We start from the raw sequence: 21,982 nt of genomic DNA, 5'->3' as shown, positions 1-21,982 counted from the left end.
CCCAGAAAGGGGTTCGTTGATTGGACAACGAGGGTGACAGTGTAAGAGGCGGGGGCAGCCGGTCGTCTACTTAAAGGTGTTATTTGCAACGGCGTTTCGCCATTTTGAGAGGTACCGAAAAGGCAGAAGGCCGGAGGATTTCTGGTTCGCAGACCAGAGAGGCCGGATGGTGAAATCCTCTCTTCAGCGGATACTCAATAGCCATTGCTTTGCCAGAGAAAAGGAAGGAAATAAAAGCTACATCATGCCTCTTCTGAGTATTCCCAGTAATAGTAGTGAAAGGTAGGAGGCCTCTTGTGTTGTGTCGGCCGTCTGACGCCTTTTCCTCTCTTCTCACCCATCTCTGTTTTCTAATGACAGGCTCCTCATGTACAGTACCACATCACGTGTCCTTTCTGGGATGGGGTGATTGGTGGAGGATTAGGCCTTGTTTGTACCCCATACACTGACATTCCCAGGGTGGTGAGAGTGCAGGAAAAAAAAAATACTTCCTTTTTTATAACGTATATCCTATTTTTTTTACATCTGTGTGGGGGGTTTTTGTCCTGAGTGTGGCATCTATAGTGCCATGTTCGAAAAACACTGGTCATTATGGGCCTGAAAACAAGTCACGTGTCTTTTTTTTTTTTTTTTTTTTTTGCCTAGGTGACAAATGATGGAAACGCATGTAAGATGGGTTATGCGTCAAATTTTAATGCGATGCGCATAACGTGATCTGCGTTCTAAATAAATACGCATGTTGTGTATTTCAACATACCAATATGAAATGACTATTTTCATATTTAACCTGGCTTTTACCCTTCCCAGATCTTTATTGGGCTCCTTTAAGGCAGGACATCATGTAAAGCCAGCCATATTTTACACCGTCTGTACAATCTTAAGATTTACCAAGCTATTCAGGACCTAATTACACAATCCATTTAACTTGCATCAAATCAGCCAGGCCCTTCTAGGACATAGTTGATGGTAGATCTAAAGAAACCTGATTGGGTAATATACCTTCCCTTGAGGTTTGTCATAGAGCTAATGTATCAGAGGGGAGGGATATATTGACCCTTTGATGAACAGATATACATCTGTCTATTAATATGTCAGAAGATCATTGGCTTCGTTATAATTTATATAAATAAATATATATGATCTTCTGACACATTGATAGACAGATGTATATCTGATAAAGAGAAATATATATATATATCTCTCTTTGACAGATATACATCTGTCTATCAATGTGTCAGAAGATCATATATATTTATATAAATTACAACGAAGCCAATGATCTTCTGACATATTAATACAGATGTGTATATGTATATGTGTGTGTATATGTGTGTGTATGTGTGTGTGTATATATGTATGTATATATATATATATATATATATATATATATATATATATATATATATATATATATATAAAAAATTTTTTTTTTTTTTTTTTCCCCTCTCCAATCTGATTATTAATCACATGGCCGAAATGAAGATCCTTATCCTTGCGTTAAAGCTTAAATTGCTCTTTTTGCATTCCTTGCCGCCTCTTGCTTCTATCTGTTAATATTTTACCTTGCATAGAGATGAGCTGTCTTTGTCGGGTGGGTGGTGATAAAGCCCAAGCTGATAACCGGCAGATTTGATCAATTATCAGCCGACTTGCAATTTTTCCCTGAACTGTTCTAGCCAAGGTGTGCCGGGATTAGAATGCCTTTGCCAATTCTTTAACAAACCCATTGCCTAGCAGCTGGCTCGTGCCTGTGTAATTAAGCACCAGCTTTCTGTCTTTACTAGTAGGCGTTTTAAGGCCTTCCTAGCTAGGATAGAAAAAAAATGGAGCTGCGTAATAAAATTGCCGATTAAACAGTGTTCTACACTGTGCGTTTTAGAGCAGGCAATGGCTCAAAGTATCTAAAATGATTATGTAGATTTGTAGGAATGAGTTCATGCTGCCTATGTAGCATATCTTTTTTATTACATGACACTACATAGCAGGAAACCTGTTATGTGATTCTGAGACTAGGCAATACTGTGCAATTTTATAAAGCTGGCTGTCTTGGATGTGGGTTTTTTTTTCTGCCACTAGGTTAATTTCCCTGAGTGACTCAAATTTTTTTTTTTTTTAAGTCCAACTCCCGTTTAAATTTTTACTCCCCCAACCCCCATCCCCTGATTAGAGATGAGGGAAACTCGCTGTTTTTCCTCTTACCTTGGGATGTGATCATCCAGTGTTGGTCATTTTTGGGTCTACCTCCTGCTGAGGTCTTTCTTCCACGTGTCATGTCACTTCTGAGTGACGTGGACCATTCCATTGGCCAGCCAGAGGAGTCTTCTTGGGATACACATTAGAGCTGACATTGAACTGACAGTTGTGAAAGGGGGCTGGATGGTGAGGGTTATCGCATGGTGATAGGGAAGCGCTTACCACAGGTGGAATTGAAGGACCTTGGGGAAAGTATAACTGATTTCACAAGGTCAGAAACACTTGGCAGGATGGGTTAGGGGCGGGAGAAATGGTGGGTAGATTGACGATTGGCATTTAATGTGTTTTTTTTTTTTTTTTTGGCTCCTCCTGTAGAGGCTTCCTGTTTCATCAAAAACTGATGCATAGTAAACATTGTCTACTATTCAGTTAGGGATGAACAACGTGATGGGTATAGGTCACTCACTGTGTTCAGGACAGGGAAGGTGATTAGTGATGCAGAGGGAGCAATTAATAGAATCCATCCCGCTGTGACTACCTGTGCAGTACCTGACAGCCTAAGGGACTGGAGGAAAAATGTTTCTGCTGCTGCACGGGGATTTAAAGAGGGAGTCCACAAAAAAAAATTTAAAAGCCAGCAGCTACAAATACTGCAGCTGCTGACTTTTTTAATAAAGGACACTTGCCTGTCCTGGAGTCCAGCGATGGCGATCAATCTCTTGGCAGCTGCCGCCATTCTCTGTGAGGGAATCGGGAAGTAAAGCATTGCGGCTTCACTTCCTGGTTCCCTACTGTGCATGCGCGAGTCACGCTGTGCATCCTAAGTGGTCGCCACTATCTCCTGGGACGTGTTTCCCAGGAGACGGGGGGGGGGGGGCTGCAGGAAGGAGCGTGACTTCGGTGGGAGTCTATTCCCGGAAGTGGGTGCAAACACCTGTAGTAGATGGGTATCTGCACAACCCCCCCTCCCCCCGAAAGGTGCCAATTGTGGCATCGGATGGGGGGGGGGGGGGGAGAGAGAATCAGATGAGAGGAAGTTCCACTTTTGGGTGGAACTCCGCTTTAAGTTGCATTTCCCAGGGGGCATAGTCCTTGAGAAGGGGGGGGGGGGGGGATGTGCAGGGACAGGTGGCTGAACCTCAGAGCTGGCAGCTTCCTGATATCTAAAGGTTTGACAGGTGACAGATCAATGGGCAGATCTCAGCAGGATGATGCTGGATCTGTTGGCGGGAGAGTGCTTTAAATGTGCAGGGACCGCAACCAGGTAGGCAGGGGTTTAAAAAAAGGAGCTGGGGGTGTGCAGATCCGCTTTAACACATGGAAATGTGCCAAAATTTGCTTTAAAGCAGAAACCTCTAAATGCAGGAAGAAATAATCTGGGAGGCATACATTTATAATGCCCAGAGAACTTTTTTTTTGCTGCATGCAGACGTGCCAGTATGAATGAGGCCTAAGGCAAACACAGGGAGGAGTTAGCCAAGTGTGCTGTTGGGAGACCCCAGAAGAGGTTTGGCACTGCTCTGTGCAAAAACACTGTACAAAAAAACCCCTTTGCAATCCTATTAAGTGTGTGTAGTCTTAATTCCCAGTCTGGTTTTTAGTGGTACAGTCCACTTATGTGGTATACATCAGAGCTCCAGACATATAAAGTGGAAGGAAAGCCTACACATAGGTTGGACTTGTCTTTTCAACCTCACCTATGTGTGTGATTGTCAGTATTTCGTTACACAATAACTCGCCTGTTAAATGTTGCTTCCCATGGGACTGATGTCTCAACCCCCCAAGTTTTTCTGTGCAGTCATGCGACAACATAACTTAATCTCTCCACTGCCTTTCTCTGCTGCTGGTGGACTTGTCCTCTCTCCTGGCCCATAAGGCCTTGGATCTATAGATGCTGACGGGGTAATTTCACGGCTCTAATGGTAGGTTTAACCATATGTCTAAATCTCCCTTGCCTCTGAAGCATTCAGATCGCGCTCCCTGTATTAACTAGAGGTCAACCAATATATCGGCCAATATTTGGCCTCTTAAGAAATCGGCATAGGCCGATTTTTATTTTTTTTTTGCAAAAATCGGCTGATTACCTCCCTTCCCCACACTCCACTGACAGTTTCACACACTGAGCGGCTCTGTGCTCAGTGTGTGAAATGGATTTGCAACTGAATGCAGAGAGAGAAGCTGTCAGAATTCAGTGTGATGTCGGGAGTGGGCGGGACCCAGATATCAAACACCAGCCAATGGGATCTGTGTGGGCTGCTACATGTATGTTGCCCCGCCCACTTAAGCAGCCCAATCATTGGCTGTTTGATAGCTGCAGGGCCCCGTTCACCCCATGTCCCGCCCACCCCCGACATCATGCTGAATTCTGACAGCTGGTCTCTGCATTCAGTTACATATAGTGTAACTGAAACTGACAAATTGGCTCAATGTGAAACCTGCCGGTGCCAATCAGTGCCACCTGCCAAAAGAAAAATCGGCAGCAAAAATCGACATGTATCGGCCGGCCCGATTTATAAGCATCGACCACAGAAAAACCCATATCAGTCGACCTCTAGGATAACCCCATTTTTGCTGGCACGTGGTTGTAGAATGTTTGCAGTGCTCCCCCCCCCCCCCCCAATTAAATTGGTAGAGAACTTAATATAAAAATCCCTGTGAGGTAAAGGCATAATGTTCTAGTATGCATCATACTAGCACACTATAAAAAACTTGCCTTTAAGTGAAACCCTCCAGCAGCATGCTGTCACTGATGCAGTGGCTTCCATCTTTACCTGGTCTTCCTTTCTGGGTTCACAGGTTGCGGCCTCTTGACTGGCCGAGCCGTGATGTCACTACATGCGTGCGCACGGGAGCCATGGCCGCGGCACTGAGTTGTGAATGAATGGCACACATGCTGTTCCTTCAGAGCTCATATGCCAGTGACAACACCGACTGCTGCTCGCCAGAATATCTCCTAAGCGGTGCACGTTTATCTATTCATTGAACCTACATGTAAACTTAATCCTAAGCTTACCTGTAGGTAAAATACAAAAGTACAGTTTGCTACCTCTTTAACTTAACCACTTAAGGACCAGCCTCGTTTTGGATTTTAGGTGTTTACATGTTTAAAACAGGTTTTTCTGCTAGAAAATTGCTTAGAACCCCCAAACATTATATATGTTTTTTCTTCTAACACCCTAGAGAATAAAATGGCGGTCGTTGCAATACTTTTTTTTGCACCGTATTTGCGCAGCGGTCTTAAAAGCGCACTTTTTTTGGAAAAAAAATCACTTTTTTGAATAAAAAAATAAGACAACAGTAAAGTTGGCCCAATTTTTTTTTTTTTATATTGTGAAATATAATGTTATGCCAAGTAAATTGATACCCAACATGTCACGCTTGAAAATTCCGCCCGCTTGTGGAATGGCGTCAAACTTTTACCCTCAAATCTCCATAGGCGACGTTTAAAAAATTCTACAGGTTGCATATTTTGTGGTACAGAGGAGGCTAGGGCTAGAATTATTGCTCTCGCTCTACTGGTCACTGCAATACCTCACATGTGTGGTTTGACCACCGTTTTCATATGCGGGCGCTACTCGCGTATGCATTCGCTTCTGCGCGTGAGCTCGTCGGGACGGGGGGGGTTTTTAAAATTTTTTTAAATTTTATTTTACAATATTTTATTTTTACACTGTTTTTTTATAAAAAAAATGGTGTCGCTTTTATTCCTATTACAAATGTAAACATCCCTTGTAATAGAAAAAAAGCATGACGGGACCGCTTAAATATGAGATCTGGGGTCAAAAAGACCTCAGATCTCATATTTACACTAAAATGCAATAAAATAAAAAAAGTCATTTAGAAAAATGACATTTAAAAAAATATGCCTTTAAGAGGCGTGGACGGAAGTGACGTATTGACGTCGCTTCCGCCCAGCAGTGTCATGGAGAAGAGTGGGCGCCTTCTTAGCCTCACTCGTCTCCAGACACACCATGGGGAAGGACACGATCGCCTCCGCTGCTACCGACGGCTCCGGTAAGCGGCGGAGGGCACCGGATCGCGGGGGGTGGGGGGGCCTCTCCCGCCACCGATAAAAGTGATCTTGCGGCGAATCCGCCGCAGGGACCACTTTTATCTGAAAGCCGGCCGCCGCACGAAAACGGGGATACCGGGGTTATGGCAGCTAGCTGCTGCCATAACGATATCCCCTTTCAAAGTTTGGACGTACATAGTCGTGCGGCGGTCCTTAAGTGGTTAAATGTGTATAGTTTAGCAGGCCTGCTGATCACTACATATTGGGTCTACATTGCCATGGGCGCAAAGCATCATTGCCTCAACATGTAGCCATCCCCATCGGTTGCCTTTTACAGCTTAAGGGGGGGTTGGTGTTCAGGAAAAACTTGGCCCAAAATCCTTTTTACCACCTCCTGTGCAGTTGGTTTTGCACAGTGGCCCAGATCCTCCTCTTCTCAAGTACCCTGTTGGAGAGCCGCTCTCCCTCGGGGCACTTGTGTGGGCACATTGCCATGTCCTGCTGCATCCATTGACAGATAGCAGGACTTGGCCCCACCCCCTGGCTCTCACATCATTGGATTTGATTGACAGCAGCATGAGCCAATGGCTGAACTGCTATCAATCAGGACCCAAGACACTGGCTGGAGCTGGTGTGCTCACCCCCGTTGCTGGAAAGATCGGGTTGAGGAAAGTAAAGGGGGGGCTCTGGGGGGCTGCTGCGTCACAGGAGGTTTTTCACCTTAATGCATTAGAGTGAAAATACCTCAAGAGCTTACAACCCCTTTAAGATTTAGCAATTAGTCAGCTCTCCACAGGAAATGGATCAGCCAGGGCTTTGCGGTCATTTGGGGGGGGGGGGGGGGGGGGGGATAAAAATTATTCAAATGGCTTATTTGAAAATGTATGCGGATAGTACTAAGTGATAGGGAATCTGCATTAAACAGGTTGGGACATTGTGTAACCTTTCCTTTCATTTTAAAGCTCCTGCATTTTTCTTGCCTTAGAATAATTTGTCTGGTCCATGTGGAGAAATGGTAATGCCTATGTATACTTTGTTACTAGCATCTGCATGCTGAAATGACCCTTCGTGGTTTTAGCTTTCACATAAAAATAAAGCGAGTGTAAGGTCTTCATCTGTTTACATGCAGTTGGATTTAAGGCTCATCATACCTAAAACAGAACCGGTTATGTGAAATATTTAGTTACGTTTGCAACATCTGCAAGTGTTGAACCCACAGAATATTAAAAACGTATTCATGACATTTCCCAGAGTTAACCAATAATCATGATACAAAATGGAGGGTTTATTTTGTGAATATGCATAAAACAATCTGTAAATGGCTGCTGTTTTCAGGTCTCAAATCCCCATGGGCATCTGCTGCATCTGAGATGACACGAGCTGGGGGTGAGGGGTGGTGTGTAGAAGAGTTCAAATCTCTAGACAAGAGCCTATTGAAAATCTAATATTAGATTATACCTCAAAATACCTCAACTGTTTAGCAGTGCTTTACAGCTTATCAGTTTGATAAAATGACATGCGAGCACCAATTAAAGATGTGTCATTTTAAGCTGATAGGATGGTTACTGCTGATCACATTTCACTAAGGAACTCCATATAAAATGATGGCTTTTATTTGTGTTTATTAAACCAGTTTTACTTTAGGGCATTTTTATTCCATCATACAGGGTTTCTTACTAACATGCACAGCTAGACTCCAGTAATAAATGTGTGGCCATTGCTTGGTTGCCATGACAATCCAGTGCCTATAGTGGATCATGAAATGGCAACCAGCAGCGCCCATACAGATAAAAGTTTTTGTCTATTTGCCCCTTATATTTATTTTATTTTTTTTAAAGACCAGTTTCCAGTTAGAATAGGGACACCCTTATTTCACACTTCACACTTCAGGATTCAGTTAGTGGTATTAAACCCAAAACCAGAAATGTAAAATTTCTCACCAATCATACGATGTGGTGACCATCAGTTTTCTAGACCTGTTTTCACCTAGTGATTTGGCTAGTAACACACCACCTGTATTGGCGAGCCCCCCACTCTGGATGAATGTGCACAGGTGGGTGCCATTGGACAGCAGTGTTGTCAGTTCAGGGGGGAGGGGAGTGTTGGCTGGACTAGCAGATAAGTACAGTAACAAATTGAAGCCAAATTCCATTTTAGGAGCCAAGATACTGCCAGAGGACCACTGAAGGAGGTTCAGGGCTGCTCTGTGCAGAACCATTGCACAGAGCAGGTAAATAGAACATGTTTTATTGATTAAAATAAATAAAAATAGCCTTTAGTATTTAAGGGGCTTAGAGAGGTGGGCATAGAGACTGCAAGGCGAGTGTAAGCAGGACAGTGTAGAGCTGTTCAGAGGCGGTGTGTCTGCAAGTCTGGCCACTGGAGGACAGGCAGGCTGTTCTCCCAGCGCAGCAAGAAAACTGACCACACTGGGTTGGATGTGCTTCCATGTCCTAACGTGGCCAGTTTGAAATATAGCAGGAACTGGCAGGGTCACCAAGTATGTCACACAAAGGAAGCAATGCAAAGAAAATGGGATACTAATTAACGCAAGTACATGGTACAGCAGACACATCGGGAATATGAAATGTTTTTGAAACACTCTTTAACCATCTTCTAGTCTGGTCTGAGTCAGCACTGTGCCAAAAGCCAGATCTTGCAGTTCTTTTCCAAAGACTGCTGGCCTCTCATTCCCTGTATGGCTCCAAAGAACCTTAACCTGGTTCTGTTGGCCTATTTATTTATTTTTTTTTCTTCATAATTGTTCACTCTGGCTCACAAGGTAGCATTCCTTGTTTATCACCTCTGCATTGGCGGTTTGATTTGGCGGCCATGTCTTGCAGTTAACCTTTTTAGTTCTATGATGAGACAGGGTTGTCTTGAGTTTTAGGGCCTCTGTTCCACCTAAGGAGGTTACCCTTTAGCCCTAACGAGGCTCTTGTGCTTCCATTTGTTCTGCACCAGCAGTACATTCCAAGAAGAGTATTTAAAGTGGGGTTCCACCCAAAAAACAAAAATACCTGGAAAAATTCTAAAAAAAAAAAAACAAAAAAACATTTGGATATTTTTTTTTTTTCACTTACCTCTAAATGCCTGTTGCTAGGTGGTCCCTCGTAGTCTGCCTGTTCCTTTGCCTGGGCTGGTCACATCACTTCCCCCCCCCCCCCCCCCCCAGGCACAGGAAGGGCTCCGCTCTGCTCCCTCCCTCCTGTCAATCATCTGGGACCCATTACAGGTCCCAGGTGATTGAGCGGCCAATCACGGCGCGCGGCGCCGCTCGCGCATGCGCAGTGGGTGCCAGGCTGTGAAGCCACAGCCCGGCGCCCACAGTTGAAATGCCGGCGCCGATGAGTGGAGGGGGGGGACGAGTGGGGCTTCGATCCCCCGCATCGCTGGACCCAGGGACAGGTGAGTGCCCAATTAAAAGTCAGCAGCTGCAGTAGTTGTAGCTGCTGACTTTTAATTTTTTTTTTTTTTTTTTTTTTTGACGGCCCCCCTGGGTGGAACTCCTCTTTAACAGCTACTAAAGTACTCAAATCCAGTTTTTGTAGAGTAGAAGAGTGAGCAGGTGTGGGTTTTTTCCCTGTCTGCCTTCCTGTCTAGGTGACTACCACACACTTATCTTTCATGGATATCGCAGGGAAAGGAAGTAAGGAAAATCTCACCAATAATCAATCTTAAAATTGCTTTTCGGAGAAGTCTGTGTTGCAGGGGCACTTTAGCTATTTATTACAGGTACTTGTATAGTGCAGTCAATTTTCGCGGTGCTTTACACATATAGTTATAAAATAATCAAATTGGTCCCTGCCATCAAGGAGCTTACAATCTAAGAACAGTTGGGTTGCTAAAGAAAACACCACCCTATTGGTGGTCTGTTCATAGGGCACCTTATTTTCCTACACCTCTATTCCTGATCCTCCTTTAGCAATGTTTAGCTTGTAGGTAATGGTGTGGTAAAATCTGAACACTGAGCCTACACGTGCTCCAGATGTTGCCTGCATGCCAGTTGCTTGACCTTTTGTGATGCTAGCAGGATCTACAGTAGTGATTTAAAACTTATTTTTACAGTCCTTTTAAAAAAATTTTAATCACTGTTATTGCTGTCACAAGGAATGTAAACATCCCCTGTGACAGTAATAGGCAGTACAGGTGCTCTTTATGGAGGAATCTCAAACGTCAAGATCGGCATTTTTGAGTACTTTGTTTTAAACTGGCACACTTAGGATGGAAGTGAAGTCATGACATCGCTTCTGGGTTACTAGATCCGAACAAAGCCGATCTGCTTTGTTCGGGTTTCCGGCAAGCCGGTGGGACAGGAAGTGGAGGGGGGTGGTGGTGTGTGTATGTTCCCTCCCACTGCTTGTAATAAAAGCTGAGCGCCTGCAAGGAAGCCAACCATCCACTCTAAAGAACGGTACCGGTACAACACCTCGAAGCAATATTGGTAAGATCGGTAAGTTTGCGACCAATGCTTCAGAAAGTGAATATTGGCCGGATCAATAATTGGTCGACCCCTAGTCTGCAGTTCTTTATCACATGATCCAAGATGAGAACTTAAGTGTTTGTCATACTTCCTTTTTGGATATTTAAAGAACAATTTGTCATACTGCTTTTATGTATCTGGAAGGACTAAATGATTTAAAGAGGAGCTCCAGTCAATTTTGTGTTAAATACAGTGAGGGAAAGTATTTGCTCCCCTGCTGATTTTGTACGTTTGCCCACTGACAAAGAAATGATTGGTCTAATTTTAATGGTAGGTTTATTTTAACAGACAGAATAACAAATCCAGAAAAACACATTTCAAAAAAGTTAAATTGATTTTCATTTTAATGAGTGAAATATTGTTGATCCCCTATCAATCAGCAAGATTTCTGTCTCCAAGGTGTCTTCCATACAGGTAATGAGCTGAGATTAGGAGCCCTCTATTAATGGGAATGCTCCTAATCTCAGCTTTTTACCTGTTTAAAAGACACCTGTCCACAGAAGCAATAAATCAGTTTCCAATTTCTCCACCATGGCCAAGACCAAAGAGCTGTCCAAGGCTGGAATGGGCAACAAGACTATCGCCAAGAAGCTTGTTGAGAGGGTTACAACAGTTTTTTTGGGGGGCTCCATGCAAGATCTCACTTCGTGGAGTTTCCATAATCATGAGAACGGTGAGGAATCAGCCCAGAACTCATAGTAACCAAGAAAACAATTGGTAAAATACTACGCTGTGAAGGATTAAATTCCTGCAGCGCCCACAAGGCCCCCCTGCTCAAGAAAGAACATGTACATGTATTAGACAGGTATTTGCTCCCCCCGAAAGGTGCCAAATGTGACACCGGAGAGGGGGAAAGAATCCGATCACTGGAAGTTCCATTTTTGGGTGGAACTCTGCTTTCATGTCTTGGAGAGGATCTGTAAAGGGGCGTGGGACAAAATCCTGATGTGTGCAAACCTGGTGGCCAACTACAAGAAACGTCTGACCTCTGTAATTGCACCAAGTCATGTTTTGCAATTGGGTCAAATATTTATTTCACTTATTAAAATGCAAATAAATTTATAACTTTTTTGAAATGTGTGTGGGTTTTTTTTTCTCACTGTTAAAATCGACAGTAAAATGTATAGATCATTTCTTTGTCAGTGGGCAAACGTACAAAATAAGGGCATCAAATACTATTTTCCCTCACTGTAGATACTCGCTTGTCCCAGGATCCAGTGATATGTTCGCTCGAGACATTCCTTCCCTCATTGTTTGGGGGAGGTGCTGGCATCTCAACTGTGGGCACCTGGCTGTGACTGCTTGTGCATGCACTCTACATTGTGAAAGGTTTCTGCAGTCAAAACCAGGCACTTTCGCTTTAAGGTCTTCCTGCCTTGTGAGGAACTTCCTCTTTTGGGTGGAGCTCTGTTTTTAACTAATTGCTTTTACTGTGGAGAATAATCCTAACATGTACAATGTTTTTTTGTTTTTTTTTTGTTTTTCTTCCAGTTCCAGGGTTTCTTTCAATTGCTGTAGTAACCTGGGTCCGGGGCCTCGGTGGTGTTCCTGATGTCCCTCACCCACCCCTGAAGATCCCAGGTGGGCGAGGGAATAGCCAAAGGGATCACAATCTTTCAGCTAATTTATTTTATTCTGTAAGTATCTGCATGTTTAAGTAGATATTAACCGAGTGTTAACTGCCAGATTTCTTCAGGCAGTATTTATGGTTCAGTTCTGAAAGGCAAACCTGTGACTCGCCATACCACACAGCTGCCACAAATGGCTCAATAAAAGCAAGCACTGTCCATTTTTAAAGCATCACTTGATGTGTAATTTATGTATTATAGTGACTGAGGTTTATTACAATAGATTTAAAGTGTTCAGAGCTCTGGTACACTGCATTGGCCAAGCCAGCTTTGTGACTTTCATGCAGCATAGCCAGACGGCTTGTTCACTTAGGTGGCACAGTATGCAGAAAAGGGCAGCCACTTGTTTGGTCTTGCATTGTGCCAGAGTTGTGTATCCCAAGACTGCATAAAGAAAATGGTGTGCAACAGTCCACTTGTATAATTCAAGTGTTTATTTGTTTTCATTTTGTTGAGCAGTTGAAGGAAGCCTGTGCTAATCCAACCCCATGCCCACCCATACAGCTTATCTATTTGGTAAAATGGCATGTGAGCACCAAATTACAGATTTGTATTTAAGCTGATAGGATGGTTATTGCTGATTACACTTCACAAAAGCACTTCATATAAAACCATGAATTTTATTAATGTTTATTAAACCAGTTTTACTTAAGGGCATTTTTATTATTCCATCATACAGAGTTCCTTACTAACAAAATGCACAGCTAGATTCCTGTAACAACTGTTGCTTGGTTGTCCTGACGGTCCAGTGCCTTTGGCAGATCATGAAATGACAACCAGAAATGCACATACAGATAAAGTTCTGGTAGATTTGCTTCATTTGCGCCCCCCCCCCCCCCCCCCCACACCATCTGCCTTCCTGTCCAGTTGACTACCACCATTTCTTTTATGGGAAGTAAGGAAAATCTCACCGATTCCCTCCTTCCACCCAATGTTTTCTTCCCTTTGAGTATCTTAATCCTGTGCACCTGCAGACTAACGGCTCTTTCACACGGGGCAGATCAGTGATGATCCGCCCCGTGAACACCCGCTTGCTCAGAGGGGATCGCTCCGCCGATCCCCGCTGAGCAGGAAGATGACAGGTGCATCGCTGTGCAGCGATGCACCTGTCAAAGCGCCACTCTCCCCTATGGGGGATCGGATGATGACGGACCGTAGTGTCCGTCACCCGATCCGAAAATGGATGGAAAAGTAGGGTTTTCCTCCGTTACACTTATCGGAGCGGGTCAGATGTCAGCGGACATGTCACCGCTGACATCCGATGCTCCATAGGGATACACGTATGTCCGTTTTTCATCCGAAAACGGACATACGGATCCCCTGTGTGAAAGAGCCCTAAATGTATTTACCCCTCAATAAATCAAGAGTTACTTGGGTCACTCAAAGCATAAATATGCCATTTCAAGGTTATTGCAAATACTCTGCTAAAGCAGCCTCATGAATACCAACTGCTTAACAGGAATTTTTTTTTTTTAATCTAAAGTTCCAGTACCCAAAATGTTATGACAATGCTTGACATTTTTGTACTATCTTATCAATTTGTAACCTTTAAAAACAAATGTGTAGTTGGTCTATGCTGACTTGGGCTCCCCCCTATTATGCTTATCAATGGCTTTAATGATTCTGAGATTGTTTTCTGAACCAAGTATATATGTAGGTTAGGATTTCACACTTGCTTTGCTACATGTTTATTCAAGATGCAGCCAGGCAACTAGTATTTTTAAAACTTTAGGAAATGCAGTGGCTAATTGGGATGCATTTAATTGACATGTTTTTTGTTAGTTTGTCAAGATCAGTATATTTCAGTCTGTGGGTTAAGCAGTGGTTGGGTTTGTTTTTATATGTGTGTGGTTCCATTGCGCTCTGCTTCTGGCATATACTGAGCATATTTTTTTTTTTTTTTAAGTGACCCCATCACTAGAGGGTAGAGAAACTAAAGGTAAAACAAGGCTCAGTACTGGCAGCAGTCAGGGATCTGTGACATTTAACACACTGGCAAGTATCTGACACTTTTAGGTTTGTGCAATACCTGCTCCCCCGCAGATCGTAAACACCATGTCAGATCCTACAGTGGAGTCGTAACACATTGGACTGAACATATTTTGCAGTGAACCTGTTACTACTGTCCTGCCAGGTTGATGATATTCTATATGTATTCTGATTTGTTTCCCTATGGACCCAATCACCTCCAAATGTTAATGTGTTTTGTTTTTTTTTTTTTTTTTTTTGTCCAGGATAACAGGCTGAACATAACAGAGGACCTTGCATCCTCTAACAGGACCAGAATTCTCAATGTCCAATCTAGGCTAACAGATGGAAAACAAGTAGACTGGAAGGCTGTACTAAACAACAACAACTTGTACATAGAAATCCCAGGTGGCACGCTTCCTGATGGGAGCAAAGATAGGTAAGTTAATGCAGCTCTTCTAACTTTTAGTGACTCCAATTGAAAAATGGGACGTAAACACTTTGCTTCATACAAACTATAAACTTTTTTTTTCAGCCCTCTGTAAATATGTACAAAACAGGTCTGTAATACAGTAGTCAAGGAATCTGGCTTTTTCTACTTGCCCTCCATGGTGGTATGTGAACAAGCAATGCTACTGGTTCCTGAGACAATGGTAGCATTTCTGCACATGCTGTTGTCCTGTGGAAGAATTTTTGAGTGCATGCTTCAGAAAATGGATTTACTTTTTAAATGGCTCTAAAATCAGATTAAAAGGCTAATCACCTGTCTATTTTTGGTTAGTGGTTGTAAAGGCTCATTCTATGCATGAAGGTAAATCTGTGTGCAGCAGCCCTCCCCTAATTACCTGAGCCCCATCTTGATTAAATGAGGTACACGAGAGCCTCAGCTCTTCAGGGCTCACTAACTGTTGGATGGACAGACTGGAAACAGAGCCGTGTTCCTGCTTGGACGTTGATCTGCCTGGTTTACATAGGCAGATTACTGTTCTGCCACTTTGGGGAACGATTGTGGATGGCCAGCAGACATAAGGTCCGCTGGACCCGCTGACTGGTTCCCCTTTGTCCAATGAGCGTGCATGCCCCCAGTATTGTACAAATTGACATACAGGTATGTGATTTTGTGCAATAGCTACCCTGCCGCAGTGTGTAATATAGGCAGTTTTTAAGTGGTTAATATCGCTTTGAAAGAGCCAAGCTTGGATCCAATGGCTTTTAGGTTTTAAATTGCCCAGTGTATGACTTGTGTTGGGGTGAGAGATTACCTAAAACTTCAGTTTTTTGCTCATTAGCTGCCTGACCCCATGCTAACCATTCTGAAGATTTTGCAGGCAGAACCTTGTGGTTATGCATTTATAAGGCAGCAGTGCTAATCATTTCATGTTGAAGACCAGGGATGGCAAGAACTTGTAATTGGTTAAGTTTTCCCCTGTTTCCAATAGTATCCATTTCTTCCAAATTAAAGAATAGGCCCTGTCCTCCCTGCTACCAAGACCTGTATCCTGTTCGTCTGTCAAATGTCAGGTTCTCTTCTGAGTTCATTGTATAACCATTGGCTGAGTATGAAACTTATAACTTGAGCGGTGGGGGGCTTAATTTCTAACTTGTCAAAAAGATTTAATGCAGTCTAGTCTAGGTTTTAAACAGCACAATGAAGGTTGATTTGAACACTTGACCTATTTACAGTAGGTTGCCTGTACTTGGCATGATTATCTAGAAACCTTTTTAGGCAGGTTTGGTTTAAGTAAAATGAGATGAACAGCTTTTTGGTTTGAATGCTTTAGCTTTCTGAGCTGGAACTTTGCATGAGTTTATATAACTGACAAGGGAAGAGACTCGAACCTCACGGTGCCTATTTGCTGCTGTTTTGAGGCTTGCCTTAAAAAAATAAAAATGGAATTATTGCATACGACAAACGGCAACTAGTTTACTAAGGAATATTGTTTTTGTTTTTTTAGTTTTGCTGTTCTGCTAGAGTTTGCTGAGGAGCAGCTTCAAGTTGACCATGTTTTCATATGTTTCCACAAGAGTAGAGATGATAGAGGTAAGTTCATTCTGTATCTGCAAGTTTCTCTGTGTGCAGGGATTTGTTTTTAAGTTTGCTAGGCTGAGCAAATCCCCAGAATCATATTGGTTTGCAAGCCAATTATGACAATTAACAGCAGAGTAAGAAAATAGTGCTGCTCCCTGTGACCCCAGCCTTGCCTAGGATGCAAAAGTTCACTGCAATAGAAAGGACAATGGAGCCCTATGCAATGGAGTTTAAATGAAAGCCCAAATACAGCAGTTGCAATTGCCTTGCCATATTTCACACCAAGCCTTGCAAGAGGCGTTCCAGCCAGCCCCAAAAATTAAGTCAGCAGCTACAAATACGGTAGCTGCTGACTTTGAAGGGGTTATAAAGGTTCCTGTTTTTCACCTTAATGCATCTCCCCTCCCCCCTAACATTTTTACTTACCTGAATCCTCAAACTTTTCTCTGCTAGGGGGTTCTTGGCTGTTGATAGCAGCACAGCCATTGGCTCCTGCTATCAATCAAATCCAATGATGCGGCCGGGGGGCGGGGCCCAGTCCTGCATTCGGCGCCTATGGAAGCCAAATGCTGGACTCGGGAGTGTGCCCGCAAGGTAACACCCCCCCCCCCCCCGGGAGAGCGCTTCTCCCAGGGGGTTATCTGATGCAGAGAGAAGCCGAGAGCTGCCGAGGAACCCTAGAAGACCAGGATCGGGGCCACTCTGTGCAAAATGAGCTGCACAGTGGAGGCAAGTGTGACATGTTTAAAAAAAAAAAGAAAAAAAAACTTTAGTGTCACTTTAAGGCATTTGCGTTTTTAGAAGTGTGTTTTTTTTTTTTTTTTTTTTCTATGGCAAAAAATGAACGCGTGTTAACCATGTTTAGCCACGTTTGATGCCTAAAATGCTTGTAAACTCAGCTTCTGAACCCATTTTTTTTTTTTTTTTTTTTTTTGCGTTCCAAAAAATGCCTCTAAATTCAACTGCCTAGAAACTACTGTACTGTACTCTACGACCCTGTGTACATGGACAGATAAGATCACAACATAGAGTTCAGGGGCAGTTGGGAAAACATGCAACTCCTAAACGTCTGCTTAGTAGAGGCAGTGTACATATGAGGCCTTACCATTAGGGTACTTGCCTATCCAGGCATCCTAAGGTGTCCTTACACAAGCCGTTTCTTGAATCGACTCTTGAGTGCTGCCGCCATCTTCACTAAAAGGAACAGACAGGGAAGCCTTGCAGCTTTACAGCCAGTTTCCTACTGTGCATGTGCAAATTGTGCGGTGCTTTCTCAATGGGCCTGCTGTGGGGGGGGGGAGGGAGAGAGGCCGAACTGTCGGCTCATTTTGCAGAGGTGAACTGAGCCAGAAGTGGGAACCTGTCAAAATCAGGTGCCAGATGTGGCAGCAGAGGGGGGGAGGCGACAGATAAAGGGAGCTTCCCCTTTTGGGTGAAGCTCTGCTTTAAATGTAAGGCTGCCAATCTTACGGCTTTTGATTGAGTACTGTTAAGTGCAAAATGATTTAAAGAAACTTTTATGCAAGATAACATTGTAATGACTTGCAAGAGCATGGACTACATTACATACAGAGCAGATGTGTATTGTACACAAATTTCTTTTTTGAAATTCTTTATAGGTTGACACAGAAGTTTGCACATACAAGAATCCCTTTTTTCATAGTGTAAGATGACTTTCACACAAAGGGACAGAACAGAGTAGAAGTAACAAGAATTGAACAGTGTGTTATACAGAACAGTAATCCCTGTCAACCTACATTAACTGTGCAGGGAGCCTAGTCTCCCAGTACAAACCAGTGATTTGGTTTTTATTTTTTTATGTAAAGAGAAATGTACACCAGTATCTACAGGTTAAAAACATTGTATACTTGATTTGGCTGTAATTGAATTTAGGGTGCTTTATCTTAACTCGGAAAGAAGTATAGCAATTTGATCAACAATGATGCAAAGTAATTGCTTACTTACCTTACTACTTTTTCAAATGGCATAATCAACGTGTTGATGGTAGTATGAGGATCTACTCATCCCAGCCATAATCTAATCAGGTTTTTAAGCATGTGTGCTACTTATTGACTATTTTTTTTTTTTTTCGCATGTCAATGACAGATTTAGCTCTCCGCATCACAACTGAGGTGTGGAATAAGACAGATACTTCTAAGTAAACTCCAGTGTGGAATGCACATGCTGCGTTTGGTGTTGAACTTTTCTTTCATACTCATGAGCACTCTGCATTTACATTCTTGCATAACTGGTTTGACCACTTGCCAACCAGGCCAATTATATTTCTCATATATGTAAAAAGTTACTTTTTTCTTTGCTAGAAAATTTACTTGGACCCCCCCAAACAATCTAGATTTTCTGAAAGCAAAGTCCCTGGAAAATAGTGGGTTTTGCAATTTATTTTTTTGCCACATATGCGCACTGGTTTTAATATGCAAATTTTCATAAAATTAAAAAAATGGCTTCTAGTGCACACAATTTTTTTTACCAATATTTTTTTTTTGGTAAAATATAAAATGTTACACCGAGTAAATGGGTACCTTGCATGTCATGCTTTTTAAAACTTTGCATGCCTGTGGAATGGTGGAAAACTAGGGTACATTAAATTATCAGTAGACTGTTTTAAAAATGGTGCACGACAAATCCTGGTCGCCATGGCGACTTGAAATTGCATCCTGGTGCCTGGGGTTTTGTCAGCCCATTGCCAGGCATGGGTAATTCCTACTGCCCCACACCCTGGACATGCAGTTCCGGGCAGCTAAATGACAACCGCGCGTTCTGGGTATCTATTGCCGTCCTCCCAGAACCACACCTGGGATGTGGTTACCATGTGATTGGCTGTATCCAATGACAGCTGCTCACATTGTAAACAGACTTGCTGGTTATCGGCAGTATTTTCCTCACATGTAACAGCGTGAGGAAAGGAGAGCCGGTAACAAGCAATTCTGACAGGCACACTTACACTAATTAGTGCAGCAGGAAAATTGCTTATTTGCAAAATTTTCTAGCAGAAATTAAGACTTTTTGCTGGCTTCTCGATTCAATGCAAACTTGTCAAGCCCTGCTTCAAAAGCCTTTATAGCAGGGGTAGGCAACCTGGGGCCCTCCAGCTGTTGAACTAAATTTCCCATGAGGCATTGCAAGGCTGGCAGTTACAATTGCTCCCAAAGGCATGATGGGACTTGTAATTCTGCAACAACTGTAGGACCCCAGGTTGCCTTCCCCTGCTTTTATAGGGTTCCCATTTTAGAGTTTTTGGGGGGTTTTTGCCCTTGCCATCACAGAAGATAAACATCCCTTGTGATGGCATGTGCTGTGACCGGTCCTCTTTATGGGGATGTCTAGGGTCTGTTGGACCACAGATCTTTCCTCTGCCCTCCAAAGCAGCCAATCAAACGGGTCAGTTGGCTCGAGTCACTCTTGCATGAGACCATTGCCTGCTCTTAAACTTTCTTCATGTTCTGGGATTTCAGAAAGTAATTTAGTTGACTTCAGGTTTCTTAAACCAAAAACAATAAATCACTTTGGCTAGCTGTGTCAAGTAGCCTTGACAACTCAATGTCAGTCTAAACTAGGGGTCTCAAACTGGTGGCCCTCTAGCTGTTGCAAAACTAGAAGTCCCAGCCTGAAAAAAAGTACACTGCACTAAGTGTTATAAATAATGAACAGAATTAAATATAAAGTGCTTTGGTAACCATCCTCATAGGTGATATATACAGGTGCTCGTGCTCAAAAATACATCTGTGCTTCTTTGTGCCTGTGGGAGTCATGCTTGTAACTGTCAGCCTTGCAAGCTGCCAGTTTAAGACCCCTGGTCTAAACAGACTATAGTTTACTCACTTTAGAAGAATGTATTTTTGGCAAGCAAAGATCACTTTTGTTCAAAATGGTTCTCGCTTGTGTTCTACACATTGCATTGAAGTGTTTTTTAAAATGCATTTAATTAAACCTAAAGCCTCTGGAGTGCTGCAGTTAGTGTTTTTTACCAATTTATTTTCATTTTTTTTCTGCAGCTGCACTTCTCCGGACTTTCAGCTTCCTGGGCTTTGAGATTGTGAGACCTGGACATCCCCTTGTCCCTAAGAGACCAGATGCTTGTTTTATGGCTTACACATTTGAAAGAGATTCTTCGGATGAGGATTAGTAATCTTGCAATGATGTTCTGCGTCTTTAGAGCTGTTTGTTGTGTCCCCCCCCCCCCCCCCCCCATCTAAGATGAGTTGTGATAAGTTTTCAATATCTCTTCAGTTTCAACATCTCTTCAGTTTACTGCTGTGGTTGAATGTTTGCCCTGGCCTGTCCAGGTTAGAGCTGTAAGTGAAGGCAGGCTGTTGAATTTTGTCAGATCATCTTTCCTGAATTATTTTTGTTTGCATGTTTTGATGTTGAATAAATGCGCACTCCAGATTATTGCAATGTCATTTGAAGCTTAATGTGTTTTGTGATATCAAAGTACTTTAATTCTAAATAAAACATTTATATTATGTTTTTAAGAAGAAACCTTTTACTTTGAGCACAGTCCTGTATAGCATGACTAGGGGTGGAAGAGGATGGGGTACAGAGCAAAAGGGATACAAAGCATGGTTTGACAAAATTGTCAGTAAGTAAATCACATTATCTCATTACAATGGAAACCTGAAATTGGGTGGGATATACTGGGCGGCAAGTAAACTTGTCCCTGAAGTTGATGTGTTGAAAGCAGAAAAATGGGCAAGCATAATGATTTGAATGACTTTGACAAGGTCCACATGGACACCAGGATGTACGATAAGGCAAGCCAGCGGAGGCAGTACAGTACCTAAAACTTTTTTGACAAAGTACATCCCTCCATGGAAACTGTATGCCACACTGCAAAAAGTTTTAAGAGTGGTTTGAGGAACAAAACAGTCAGTTCAAGGTGACTTTGCCTCCAGATCTCAATCCAGTTGAGAATATGTGGGATGTGGTGTTGAAAACAAGTCCAAATCATGGAGGGCCCCCCACACCACAACTTAAAGAGCTTAAAGGATCTGCTACTCACAGCTTGGTGCCGGAAACCACAGCATAACTTCAGAGGTGTCAAAACAACCCTGACCTGTCAAGGCATGGACACACTAAGGGGATCTACTCCAATATTAGGGGAGCTGTCAGTGTTATGGTGTGTTTTGAATAACAGGCCAGGTTTGGTGACGGGGTGTTACTAATCTTTATCCAGCTTGTGGTCCTCAGTTTTCACTGGGCCTGGTGAGCTGACTTCCTGAGGCTGGATTTACAATCTGTCCCCAGGGTCACACCTAATGTAATGGATGCAGTGATGGTCCTTACTGCTGAAATCTTGGATTGCAAATGCTTTAATGTCCATGATTCTCAGTGTAAAGTCTCTCCCATGATATTCCAATACATTATGGTAGATTTAGTGTAGACATTTAGTTCTGACTTCAGCTTGGGTAAACTTCAAATGGTGGTGGTTAAGCATTTCTAACTTAATGCATTCTCTGGGTTAAGCATGTACTGCACCTCCCCCCAAAATGCTTACCTAAGTCTGATTCCTGGTGCTGTGCTCCAAAATCGGTCTCTATGGAGGCAGAAGCAGGAACCATTGGTTCCATCAAATCCAGTGAAGGAGGTAGCAAGGCAAAACTGGCACACAGCCTGGCTCAGAATTCCACACAGGATTGAGCCAAGAGTAC

At 43.0% G+C, this 21,982-nt stretch overlaps 1 protein-coding gene across 1 annotated transcript; it reads left to right on the top strand.

Moving 5' to 3' along the window:
• Positions 1-41: 41 nt before the first annotated feature.
• Positions 42-20,734, top strand: OAZ1 (ornithine decarboxylase antizyme 1). The gene is given in 6 exon segments (XM_073596452.1): positions 42-282; positions 12,180-12,237; positions 12,239-12,325; positions 14,551-14,723; positions 16,240-16,325; positions 20,327-20,734. Coding segments are annotated over 6 exon segments (651 nt in total). The 5' UTR covers positions 42-166; the 3' UTR covers positions 20,458-20,734.
• Positions 20,735-21,982: the final 1,248 nt, after the last annotated feature.

The sequence above is a fragment of the Aquarana catesbeiana genome, linkage group LG01 (assembly GCF_042186555.1).
Source record: "Aquarana catesbeiana isolate 2022-GZ linkage group LG01, ASM4218655v1, whole genome shotgun sequence".
NCBI classification, from domain to species: domain Eukaryota; kingdom Metazoa; phylum Chordata; class Amphibia; order Anura; family Ranidae; genus Aquarana; species Aquarana catesbeiana.
Note: the sequence above shows the minus strand (reverse complement) of the source record. Positions and strands in the feature narration are given on the sequence as shown.